The sequence below is a fragment of the Neolamprologus multifasciatus genome, chromosome 7 (assembly GCF_963576455.1).
Source record: "Neolamprologus multifasciatus chromosome 7, fNeoMul1.2, whole genome shotgun sequence".
NCBI lineage: Eukaryota > Metazoa > Chordata > Actinopteri > Cichliformes > Cichlidae > Neolamprologus > Neolamprologus multifasciatus.
In genome coordinates, this window is record NC_140445.1 from 619,409 (window position 1) to 631,908 (window position 12,500).

At 52.0% G+C, this 12,500-nt stretch overlaps 3 protein-coding genes across 7 annotated transcripts in view; 1 reads left to right on the forward strand and 2 right to left on the reverse strand.

Annotated features, from left to right (window-relative positions):
• Nucleotides 1–2,665, forward strand: part of LOC146513358 (transcription initiation factor TFIID subunit 4-like) — a 16,085-nt gene extending 13,420 nt beyond the window's left edge. The window contains exon 15 of the mRNA XM_085166052.1: nucleotides 746–2,665. Within this exon, the coding sequence (XP_085022178.1) occupies nucleotides 746–907 (162 nt within the window). The 3' untranslated portion in view covers nucleotides 908–2,665. The remainder of the gene's footprint in view (nucleotides 1–745) is intronic.
• On the reverse strand, nucleotides 1,751–7,358 carry LOC146513359 (BTB/POZ domain-containing protein kctd15-like). 3 transcript variants are annotated; one of them, XM_085166060.1, is made up of 5 exons: nucleotides 6,999–7,154; nucleotides 5,812–5,987; nucleotides 3,926–4,070; nucleotides 3,086–3,388; nucleotides 1,751–3,010 (listed from the first exon to the last, which is right to left on the reverse strand). In XM_085166060.1, exons 1-5 carry the CDS (start codon nucleotides 7,023–7,025, stop codon nucleotides 2,849–2,851), a joined length of 813 nt encoding a protein of 270 aa, XP_085022186.1. In that variant the 5' UTR covers nucleotides 7,026–7,154; the 3' UTR covers nucleotides 1,751–2,848. The 3 variants fall into 3 exon arrangements, with proteins under 3 accessions (XP_085022186.1, XP_085022187.1, XP_085022185.1); XM_085166061.1 differs by lacking the exon at nucleotides 6,999–7,154 and adding an exon at nucleotides 6,512–6,979; XM_085166059.1 differs by lacking the exon at nucleotides 3,926–4,070 and having other exon boundaries at nucleotides 6,999–7,358.
• A 3,170-nt stretch (nucleotides 7,359–10,528) lies between these two features.
• LOC146513360 (carbohydrate sulfotransferase 8-like) overlaps nucleotides 10,529–12,500 on the reverse strand; it is a 37,808-nt gene continuing 35,836 nt past the window's right edge. For all 3 annotated transcript variants that reach the window (XM_085166058.1, XM_085166056.1, XM_085166057.1), the window contains one exon: nucleotides 10,529–12,218. In XM_085166058.1, the coding sequence (XP_085022184.1) occupies nucleotides 11,193–12,218 (1,026 nt within the window). In that variant the 3' untranslated portion in view covers nucleotides 10,529–11,192. The remainder of the gene's footprint in view (nucleotides 12,219–12,500) is intronic.

Genomic DNA, 12,500 nt, shown 5'->3' on the forward strand with positions numbered 1-12,500 from the left:
CAAATCTGTTTGTGCTGGAAGTTTCCAGCAGAGAGGGAGCAGCGCTGCGACGCCGTGACACGTGCTGTCACAGACGCGTGCACGCAGGCGTCACTGCGGCGTCACTGTGGCGTCGTCAGCTGCTTCACTGAGAGGTGATGTCAGCTCTGAATGAAACAGGAAGTCCATCTTCCTTCATATAACATCCGTCATCCTCAGGAGCAGCTCGCTCTGAATTCCTCGCCAACATGAGCCTGGTCGGCCTCGGTAACCGGGTCAGCCTGCAGCTCGCCATCACGTTCGCCATCAGCTGACTGCAGATACCTGCAGCTCTGTGAGAACCCATCGCTCATCTCTCGTTTTGGATGCTTGAATATGATTGGCTCACCGTAGACCGTGTGACTGGAACCGCTGCGGCGGGCATGTTGGAGCAGCAGCTGCTCCGTACTTTGACTAATCGCTGCAGGGCTGGGAGTCACCTGACCTCCGGCTGCCGGCGCGCCTTCCGCACGCAGGTGTGGCCCGGCAGCAGGTCTGGACCCAGCGAGGGCTTGTGCAGACGTGGGGCGGAGCCTCGGCATAGACCCGGCATCTGTAAATGCGGCAAACATGGAGGTCAAAGGTCGCTGTGCTTCAGGCACTTTTTAAGAGCGCAGAGACGAACGGTGTCAGAGGTCGCACAGCACGTGCAGCTTTAGCTCAGCAGGATGTTTGTTTCCTCCATGTTTCCTGCTCACTGACTCCTCCCTCTCTCTCTCCTCTCCAGGTGTCCTCGGGCTCCGCCGCCAGCTCCTCCGCGGCCGGCTCCTCCCGCCAGCAGCCCCGCCAGCGCATCACACGAGTTAACCTCAGGGACTTAATCTTCTGTATGGAGCACGATCGGCCCACGGCTCGCTCTCTGATGCTCTACAAGGCTCTGCTGAAGTGAGGCGCCGCCGCCCCCCCGCCCCCAGTCCTCCAGGGGAGGTGTTTGATTCTGGTCTTCGGTCCTTGCAGCACCTTTTAACGCTCAGCTCTGCTTTTACGATTATTTTTATTAAAGGACGCCCCGCCTCAGCTCGCCCTTCCGTTAGCGGAGCACTCCACTGCTCTCATCAGGCCAATCAGAAACCAGATCCGAGGCTGGACAGATTGTGATTGGCTGGTCTGCTTTGGTGCTCGGCTGCTCGTTGATGCGGTTTAAAACAGGGTGTGACACTGAAGCTGTGGCCACGCCCACCCCTGTAGTCCAGTCTGGAACAAACTGCTGTTGATACCGTTTCAAGTCACGTGACCAGGAAGTAAACTGCCTTATTAAGCCCGCCCCCTCCATTACCCACAATCCAGCTGGACCTCGCTGTGTGGGAGATCTTTGTTGTGACTTGAGGAGCGTCACCTGTAATTATTCTCTTAATTACTCATCTGAGCAAATTCTACTTCCGCGTGGAGTTCGTCAGGGCGCCATTTTGGCTCCTTTTGTTCTTCGCCAATGGTTTTGGTTGCCGTGGTTTCTCTTCCTCTCAGAAACCTTTCGTCCACAGCAACTCCACGCAATCAGTCCGCCGATCAACACGCGAACCGTCTCCCGCGGTTTCACGCGCCGTAAAGAGCTGAGCTGACAGGCGTGCAGCGTGACACTGAGCTTCTGTGAGGTGGCGAGCGCCTCCGGACTCCAGCGCTGTACCTGAACAGGTGCCTTTGAGTCAAACCTTTCCCGACCTCTTGTTTAGATTTCCTGTTGGCCCACTCAGGACGCCATGCTCGCAGGCGCATCGTTTTTTGTTTTCTGATCGCGCTCAGATCCTTCGGCTCAGTTCAGTCACGTGATGGGAGGAGCTTCTTTTCACGATGTTGTGTTCGTCAAAGGAACGGTTTAACATTAAGACAGATCTGTGTGAGAGCCGGACGGTCAGATCGGTGACGTCGTGGCGTTTTCGGGCAAAACGTAGCAAGCATGATTTCACAACCTGAGAATTTTTATCGATTGGAAAGATCGACGTCCCGTTTCAGTCGCGACCTTCAGCTGATTCTCAGATAATGAGATGACAAACATCCTGGTAACGCAGACTGGCGCCCTCGTAACCACCCGTTCTCGCCAGCTCAACACGCACCTCGTCTGCAAACGCGCAAAGCTTTTACTTTGAAGGTGAACTATTACAACTTCCGGCGTGGTTTCCCTGCAGCTCTGAAAACGCCGCCGCGCGATCACGAGGATTTTAATGCAGCGCCGTCTGCAGAACGCAGATTTATTTATTTTCCCTAGCAACTGTGGTTACCGCGGTTACCGTAGGGCGACTGTAGCCTAACAAACATTTTTCCTCACGAAGTCGTTTCTTTAGAAAAAAATGTTGATGACGAGTGGCTTCATTGGAAGGGGGCGGGGTCTGAACGTCACGACTCTCAGCGGGTAAACTGACGGACTGTCCCTTTAAGGTGAAACAGGAAGTGCTCCTCCTCCTGGCGGCGGCTGCGTGCGACTGGACTCGAGCCTCGTGGTTGAAATGCAGTTTGAAAGTTTCCGGAAGGTTTTTAACGCTTTAATGTTGGTCTGCGTGGCGATGGCGTGGAGCCCTATGAACTGAAGGACGCCATTTTTGGGACTATTTATATTTCCTACGTTGTGTATTCGCACCTGAGGCCCGCCGGGCCGTTTTACAGTCGTTTGTACCTTTGCAAAAAAAATGAAATAAAGAGAAGGAGAAAGTGGGCGGAGCTTTGTGTGGTTTCTTTTATGAGACAGCTGAGCTACAAAGACGTTAAATATACAAACAGCACTTTATAAAAATGACACCTAGAAAAACGTTATGTACACGGCAGCCAAGCTCCGCCTCCTGAGGCCTCCGCGCCAGGTGTGCTCGGCGTGCTCAGGTGACACGGTCACCGCTGCTCTCTAGTCCAGAGGCTCTTGCTTAATCCGGATTGGCGTGCTGGTGACGGACTGGCTGTGCTGCAGGTCGCGACACAGCACGTACTCGCTGAACTGGGACGAGTCGACGCCGCCGCCGCAGGACGCCTTGATTTCGAAGCCCTTCAGGAAGAGGCGCTCGAGGACCTGCAGGGAGACACGGAGGCACAGGTGAGACCCGCCTCTCCTGGCGTGTGGCGAACGTTTGGCGAGCGGACTCACCTGCACAGAGTTGAGCCTCAGGTACCCGTTAAGAGGGAAACGGATGACGTGCGTTGGGTCCTGGTTCCAGCCGGCGTTCACCGAGTTGCACATCACGTCTCCGGTCTCGGGGAAGATTTCCTCGATGAGGACCTTCTCGCCGCTCAGCGCGATCCTCTCGCCCAGGTCAGGTGTGACGCGGACCACCAGACACTCGCAGGGCGCCGTCCGCTGGGCCTCGCGCTCCGCCTGCCAGCGCTCCAGCTCGCGCACCATCGGAGTCAGCTGGTAGTACCGAGCCTCCTCGTACAGCTGGGGGAAGTCCTGAGGAGAGAGTCACATGACCACGATTGACTGATCAATACAAACAAGCTGATTACAGATCAGCCTGATCACACGACCTCATAATGGACGACCTGCTTCCTGCGTGGTCAACTGTCAGATCAATCTACCAATCACAGAGAAGAATCCCAGCAGGACGAGGAGCTCCACATCACATCCTCTTTGTTTTCTTATTTCCCTTTAAAAAATAAAACTCTCCTGACCTTCACTTCCTGCTGTACTGGTGCTTTTATTCTGAAAACCTGAGCACACTTAATTCCCTTGCCTCTGATTTTCTCTGTCTGACACTCAGACGGAGGTTTGTGTTTTTTCCCCTCACTGCCTCAGGCGTCCTGCAGCACCAATCACACACGTGCCTCAGGCTGAGCGTCGCACAGTAACCACTGCTGTGAGCAGCACTTGGCGACAGTGGGAAGGAAAAATCCCCTTTTAACAGGAAGACCCAGGCTCATGGATGGGCAGCCATATAAAGATCATCAGTAATGTGTTCACAGGCGTTCACCTGTGCCGGCAGCTCACCTGGAAGTCTTCAGGAAGCAGCAGCTTGCAGGTGCGCAGGAAACTAAGGATGTAGCGGAAGATGTCGCCGTCCCGGTCGATGAAGTAGTGCTGCTTCAGACTGTCCAACACGATGGGCTCTGCGCCGCTGAACAGCCGGCTGATCCTGCAGAGACACGAGCCGGGGTCACGGTCTGATGTCAGGCTGCCCGAGGTCAAAGGTCAACAACATGCAGCCAGAGCGCCAATAAGTACTAAGATCTGAGGAACGCAGAGCAGACGAGACTGAAGCGCCAGAAGAAGAAAATCCTGATTTTACCCCACGAACTCAAAGTGGACGAGGACTCTGTGCTGATGTGCTTACAGAAGCACATCTGGATCAGTTCAACACACCTGACCAGTGACACGATGATGTCATAGAAACCGTCTGTTGTTGAGCACGCTCGTTCAAAAGCTCCAAACAGCAGCTGTGACTCACTGAGAGGAGGAGGAGTCTGCACATGCTCAGTGAGGATGAGGAGGAGGAGTCTGCACACGCTCAGTGAGGAGGAGGAGGAGGAGTCTGCACGCGCTCAGTGAGGATGAGGAGGAGGAGTCTGCACACGCTCAGTGCGGAGGAGTAATGGTAAATCGACTGATTCTTATAGCGCGCTCTCTCCCGGAGTACTCAAAGCGCTCTGTACAACACGCCACATTCACCCATCACACCCAGTCTAACCAACATTCACACTCCACCTTGGGGTCAGTATGTTGCCCGAGGATATTTGGCGTGCAGACTGGGGGAAGCCGAGGATCGAACCAGCAACCTTCCAGTCAGTAGCTGCTCTACCATCTCTGCACCATCCACTACAGCCAGCCCAGTCTGAGCATGCTCAGTGAGGAGGATGAGGAGGAGTCTGAGCATGCTCAGTGAGGAGGATGAGGAGGAGTCTGAGCATGCTCAGTGAGGAGGATGAGGAGGAGTCTGAGCATGCTCAGTGAGGAGGATCATGTAACGTGTGCTGGAGGATTCTGAGCCGTGGTCAGGCTCTTGTGGAGTCTCTGCAGGCTGAATCTCTCCTCCTCTTATCAGCTTCGCCTCCTCGTCGCCTCCTCTGTCCTCCTCTCGCTCTCTTTGGTCGGGTACAGCAAAGAGCGATCAAACACGCCATCATTAAACTCCCTGTTCCCGCCATTAAACAGCTGCAGGTGTTTGTATTCATCACATCACCATTAAATGCTCCTTTTCATCTTAACTTAATAATTAGGGGAAGTTCCCGCCATGGGCTGTTTCTCACTTTAATGTTTTATACCACAGAGCAATATTAGCAAACAGCGCACATCATCATTAATCACGTTATTATGGCTGCTTTTGTTTCAGGCCATGATTGTTTTTTAAAGCAGGAAGTGAAACCATTGTGTTTTTGATGGTTGCGCTGTGGGTGGATACAGGTGATGGAGAAACATCAGAGCCTGATTGGCTGTAGATACCTGCTGGTGCTGGCCTGACTCAGACACACCTGTGTGGGTGTCAGGGCTGCGCCATATCAGACCGTTCACGGTAACACTGGTGTAACGTTGGGCAACGATAGGAAAATGAAACATGGCGATAGAATTTGGGTGAAACGTGCATGTGCAGCGCCTTTGTTTACATACGCACGTGGCGGCGATGGAGAAGAGCGAAAGTGGATCGTTGAATGAAACAGATGAACCTGAACTGGTTTGTAAAAATGCTGCAGCTTCAGTGGAACTGGTTCAGCTTTGTCCGTCAAACACATCACCATCGACCACGTGACCGAGCCCGCTGTCGTCAAGCGTGAACATACATGTTCCCTCCGGTCTTCACTTTAAGGACCCAGAATGCCTTTCACCTCACTTCAGTAAACATACTTGCATGCCCAGGTATCCCCCAGGCTCCCGTCTCTCACCTGGACTCCGGGAACTTGGTGAGCGTCGCCAGGCTGCTGGTGTACATGTGCCCGCCCACGTCGATGTGGACAGGGGCGTTGGCCTTGGTGAGCTGGGCGGGCGACGGGATACCTTGGGCCGTCATGGGCGACACAGGTGAGTGGCTCAGAGACATCCTGGACAAGCTCCGCCCCTCCTATCACAAATAACAGCAGGTCAGAATTCAGAACACAGGACGATGGAGCGCTCTCAGGATAACGACATCTATAATCTGACCTCTGACCTCGGCTGATGAAGGGGCAGAGGCTCCTCCCCCCTCAAAGCATAAGTTTTGTTAAAATTATTTTTATTCTGATTCAGATAAATTTAAATAAGGAGCCGGGCGCCCCCCCTCCCGCCCCGCCCCGCCCCGCCCCGCCCCGCCCCCTGGGCTATGGAGCATGAAAGGTGAACATTGCCTCGGGTCACGCCAGCGTAGGGCCCCGCCCCCACCTGCCTGTCTGCAGTGGTGCGTTCAAATATCAGGAAATAACAGACCTGAGATCCGTCCGTGGCTTTCATCAAACCCTGAAATAAAGACTTGACCTGCACGTGAGGCCGCGTGTTTGAACATCAAGCCCTTTCACTCTCGCACTTAAACCAACACACGCCAGGCTCCTTTAGAAAAACCCAACATTTAACGTATCCTCGCAAATCCAACGAAGCCAGGTGTCTCCTTACCTGTGTGAAGGTCTCCTCTCCACACTGTGCGGGCTTCTGGTGAAATCTGGATACGAACCGTCACCGACCCGTCTGTTAATTCTGGAGAACCTTAACTTTAACCACAAATAACGGAGATAACGTCCGTCCGCAGCGGCGGAGCAGCCGTTAAAGGATGGCCAGAAAGCAGACGCGCTACCGGCAAAGGTTCCGACTGCGCTGAAACATCTGTAATGTCAGAATGTTTGTTTGTGCCGGCGTGAAGAAAGTGCTACGAAATCAACAGAAAACACGACGGTGTGTGGTGTGGTGGCTGTGCGGGTCACCGGCACCCCGGAACACTTAAATCGGACGTTTTTTTAATGGAGTCTGGCGGCGAGAACGGAGCAGCTCGGCGTGTCTTCCCCCGAAACGCGTCTGAATTTCTAGTTTTACGTCATAAACTCGAAAACTTTATAAATGAGCCTCACAGCAGCACCTGTGCCCCCCTCCCGTCCCGCTCACTCACCTGAGAGGAGACCGACACGGAGGACATGGAGGGCGGCGTGAGAGAGAGCTCCGTCCCGGCGGCAGGGCTGCGGTCCCGGAGAGACTGAGGAGGAGCAGAGAGGAGGGCCGACAGAAGAGCACCCGGGGCCCCGCAGACCCCCCCGGGGCCAGGTCACAGTCCCGACCCCACCGAGGCAGCGCGCGCACGAAGGTGAGATCCCGCAGGTCCCGCCCCCCCCTGCCGAATGACGTGTCCCATCACGCATTACCCGCCCGCGGCCAAATGCGCCATTTCAATTACTGCGCACTGCTGGATGGAGACGTGCGCCGCCAGCCTGCGCATGCGAAGAGGAGAGCGCGCGCACCCCAAAGCATTTTCAGCTGCAGAGCGCGCGCGCACCCCCACCCGCGGTTTATTTAGATTTTTTTCATATTCCCTCAATGTCCTGTAAATACAAGATGACCCACTGGCGCCACCTTGTGGTACAAACTGGATCAGCACTGGAATGATCCTGGACCTGAAACCAGGATGTTCCCGAGGACGACGCTCCGCCCTCCTCCTGATCCACACACAGTGACCTGAGCTCACGTTCGTGGATCTGTGAGACGTTATTGAAGCCAACGATCTGAACTTCATTAACTGTAAAGCTCTGAATTTATTCGGCTTTGGATGAACACATGTGTGAGTCCTCAGACGTTACACACAGAGCGCACACCTGTAAATCTTTGTTACACCTGGATCATATCGTGCTGGTTTGGCTCCCCTTTGAGGCAACGCTGTTTCCAAAACCAACACGGTTTACAGTCAAACCGTTTGTTCCAGACTTAACTAGAGATGGCACGATACCACTTTTTTATGTCCGATACCGATACCGATATCATAAATTTGGATATCTGCCGATACCGATATGAATCCGATATAGTGTGTTTTTTAATAAGTAAAACTGTTTTTTTAATATCTTGCTGCTTTTTGTATAAGTTCATACTCAAGTTAAAAAACAACAACAACACTAAAGCTATTCTGTTATACCTGTATGTAAAAAAAACACACTGCGCCCAAAATATTTCATAGATCAGCAAAACTGATCAATCTAATAAACTTAAACCTGCTCCATCCTCCCTATTCTGGTATTTTAAAGAGTACTTAGCAGAAATATTAAGCAACCTAACTAATAGGGTTGCAAACTCCAGGCAAAAGAAAATAGGGAACCACCCCCCCATCCTCATGATGCTTAATCAATGTAATCAACTTTAATTTGATGCAGGGTGAAAAAAATTCACAGAAATAAATTCTTTTTCAAGAATAATTAAATAGATTCAACATCTTTCTTCAACAGAATTGCAGACTGCACAGATGGTTCCCAAAGGAAAAAGTACTACTACTAAAAAGTACTAGGGTATATTAGACTTAACAGTTACTATATACAGTAATGGACTTCTATACATTTTACATCAGATTAAAACTTTGGGTGTAAGAGTCAGACAACTATTAAATAATTAAAAGCTAGATATTTTAAATGAGAATAAGAAAGAAAAGTATGTCTTTGTGCCCCCTTTTCCCTGTTCATGCCCTATCGGCCCCCCTGGCTAAACTTTGCTAGCTCCGCCCCTGCACAGTTACGTCAGCTGTAGAAAAAGATCCTGGTGTAGAAATAATATTAAATAAATTCTAACAACAGCTTATCAAGCTTAATAGTGCTGCTGTTGTTCAGCCGCTGGTTTCCTCTTTCTGGTGCAAAGTGAGACAAAAACAAAGAAGAGAGACGGACTTGCGACAGAAAAGCCGATCAGCTGATCATTGATCAGTTTCACGATTGAAGTAGCAGCAGGAGAGAGAGAGAGAGGCAGTTGCTCTATATATCGGATGTTAAGCTTAACGCGGGAATGCTTTACAAACATTCAGAGATGAACTTACACACTTGCTTTACTTCTCTCTGAGATAACTTCCTCGGAGATGAAATGTTTGCTAGCAGGCTACAAATACACACAGCCGCTCTATCACGTGACCACACTGCTCCGGCTCGCCATGTCGCCAAGTTTTTTGAGGTGCTTTTTTGATATTTAATGGATCGGATTACATTTTTTATTTCTCTCCGATATCCGATCCAGTAATTTAGGTCAGTATCGGACCGATACGTAATATCGGATCGTCCATCTCTAGACTTAACTTCATTTTGCTCTTTGAGCCAATCAGAGGGGGACGCGCTGCAGGACCTGATCATCGTCCTGCTGCCTTCAGGGTTTTCTGGTAGAGAGCAGCACAGACCATCACACCACCGTGTCTGCTGCTGCTGTGACGTTCTCTCTATGAAACGCTGTTAAAGGAAGACGTGACTCGAACGGCCTGCAGGTCTTTAGATGTTGTCAGCTGAGTGCTCCTGGGAACATGAAGGCAACATGTGCCGAGAGTACAAACATGCCGATCGGCTGTTAGCTCAGTGACGAGTCACAAACTCATGTCTGCACTTTTGATTTTGTTACATACAAACACACTGACAGCAGCAGTGCTGCCACGTGTGTGCACAGAGAGGACTGATGTGTTTTTTTGTGAGTGAAGAAGAAACCCGCAGTGCATCGTCTGCATAGCGGTGTAAATGTATGCCATGTCTGCTAGTGATGCTGCCAAGGGGAAGCATGTATCAAGATCATTTGTAACCTTCACTAAAGCTGTTTCTGTGCTGAGCTCTGAAACCTGACTGAAACTAACGAGTCGTCTGCTTTAGGCTACGTGTTTGAGAATCATCCCACGGAGTCAGGTACTTCTGATTTAAGTCTGTTTTTCACCGGAGCTACAGAGTCGTACGCAGTGAGGAGGTAAAGTTATTAACAAGATGATGGACCTCTGTTGGAGGTTCAGGTAGCTGCTCTGTGTTGGTACAGGGCAGTGAAGATGATAACAGCGGGTGCACACACAGGTCAAATGCTGCCCCCCGGTGGTGATCCTGTGAGTCACAGTGTGACGCATTAACCTCGTTTTAAATGTCACTCGTTAATTCAGCTCAGATTTATTCTCCTATGAACTCAGTTTTCCTGTTTGGGGCGGAGAACGTGGGCCCAGCTCGTCGCCACAAATCACAACTCTGGTGCTCCACAGCGCCAAAGTATCTCATCACCGAGCGCGCTCAGTGCTGCTGTTTGTTTCTAAGGCAACGGCTTTTTAAAAATCACTGATCAGAGAAACACGAGACATCGCACGGTGATAAACTACAGACCTGCTGTTCCAGCTCAGAGGGCCGAGGGGTCGTCCAAAAATGGTATTTTCTGGAGATCTGATTGGTCAGTAGGCGGTGATGTCATACCTATTTATCTTTAATCTTGATCTTAAGTTACCATGGTGATTTATCTGTATAGAAACCAGGTTTAGCCTGAAGTTACCCAGGTTAGGCCTCTGCTATCAAACATGAGGCTCCCAGGCCTGGACCGGCCACTAGAGGGTCCAACTGGGTCCACAGGTGAATAATAACAAACTTTATTTACACCCAGACCTGAGCACAAAGGTCAAAGGTCAGCCTGCTGTGAGTGTCAGAATAAGAGGCGAGTCTCCAGGTGTTCAAAGAGTGTCTCGTTTATTGCGTTAAGGCTTCGAGGTCGTCTGAAAATCACCACAAACACATTTGCAGCATCACCTCCTACCTCACTTCCTGTTCCTGCTTTAAACAGACTGTACATAAATGATGAACAGAGCCACTCCTCCACCCGAGCAGATTTAAGGTCGTTATTAAAATAACCCAGAGCTCGCTCAGGCGCAGCATCATACTTCCTGTTTCCTGTCATAATGTTAAATAATAAAATGACATTTTTGTGAAAAATTATATTTTGCCTGATTCACTGATTTAAAAAAAAATTATTAAACAGCATCTCGACCGTGTCTTTGCCACAACGCCGAGGTCAGAGGTCACATCTCCTCATCCTCCTCTGCACACGTGCAGACCAACTCAGCTTCTTTCGCCAACAGCCGAAAGGAGCAGATTTGGCTAAATGCGATCTGATTGGCTGATGCCTCAAAGTTGTCAATGTGTGACATCACGGCGTCTGAGCCCGGAAGCATCCATGTGATTCCTGCCGTTATCTGACAGCTTCTCTCTGCAGGACGCAACAAAACTTCACAGAAGTCGTTAAAAACACACAAACACAAAAATCAGACTCTGAGTCTCTCACACCTGCACAGGTACGCAGCCTCAGCTTGTCCCACCCCGCTGAGCGCGGCAGTGGCTCAGTGCAGGTCGCTGAAGGGCTTGGGGTACCCGAACATCAGGTAGTCCATGTAGTAGAAGTCGAAGGCCTTCTGCCGCTCGGTGGCGTTGAGCTGTGAGAAGTACTTCTGCGTGATGCTGGAGGATGTCCTCTCCGCCAGTGGGTTCCTGTCCTTGAAGTCCGGGAACGTGAGGTTAGCCGGCGCCCCGATGCTTCGGAGCAGGAAGTTGGCGTCACGCTCCAGGCTCTCGAACTTCCCGATGAAGGTGAACTGCAGGAAGCACGGGCTGCACAGCTGGCTCACCGGCTCCCAGTGGATGTCCATCCCCACGGGCCGCCGCACGTCCAGCAGGTACTGCACAAACTCCCTGAAGGTCACGCCGGCGCCGGAGCGCAATGCAGCATGTGTGGCGTTGGCTCGGTACCTGGAGATGATGGCCCGTCCAAACACGGGGTGGTAGTATGAGTTGGGGCTCTCAAACTTGTCCCGAAACGCTGACACGAGGCGCTCAAAAGGCTCCCGGACAAACAGCACTTTGGTGTAGGAGCGAAGCCGCTCGGCGACGCCAGCACGACTGTAGCCGCTGAGCCGCGGGAGGCGGTTTTCGTAATGCGCCGCGTCGTGGGGAATGTCCCGTGTGGACGCGGCGCTGCCGCTCAGCACCATCAGCACCCGCTTCCAGTTGGAGCAGCCAGCTTTGGGCACCTCGCAGTACAGCAGCCGGGACCGCTCCTCCACGTACACCCGCGACACCTGCCGCTGCGACGGCGGCCGCCTGCCCACTCCCGGCTGGTATTGGGCACAGATATCTGTTAGCAGGCGGTGCCGTGACTCCTGCATCCTCGCCAGCTGCAGCGCCACCTCTACTTGGCCCGTGGGGGAGCTGGACGCCGCCACGCTGCTCTTCAGCAGCAGCTTCCTGCGGCGTTTAGTGAGCGGCTGCTTTGAGCCGAGTGGTGAGTCAGAGAATAGCGAAGAGGACGGTGGCTGGGGACGGAGAACGGGCGGAGAGACGGGACGACGTCCTGCCGCATCGTCGGCTTCCTTTAACACACACACACACAGGAAACAGAGGGCATGTCATCAGTGGGCGTTTCCCATCACGCAGGGCGTGGTCTGTATGTTTAACCTCCGCGCTCGCCATTTCCTGCATGTAAAGAGTCGATGATGCCTGACTGGCTCCGATTCACATAAAACGTTCTCTACATGTTTCTACTCTGCAGGGTTCTACTCTGCAGGGTTCTACTGTGCGTGTTTCTACTCTACAGGGTTCTACTCTGCAGGGTTCTACTCTACATGTTTCTACTCTGCAGGGTTCTACTCTGC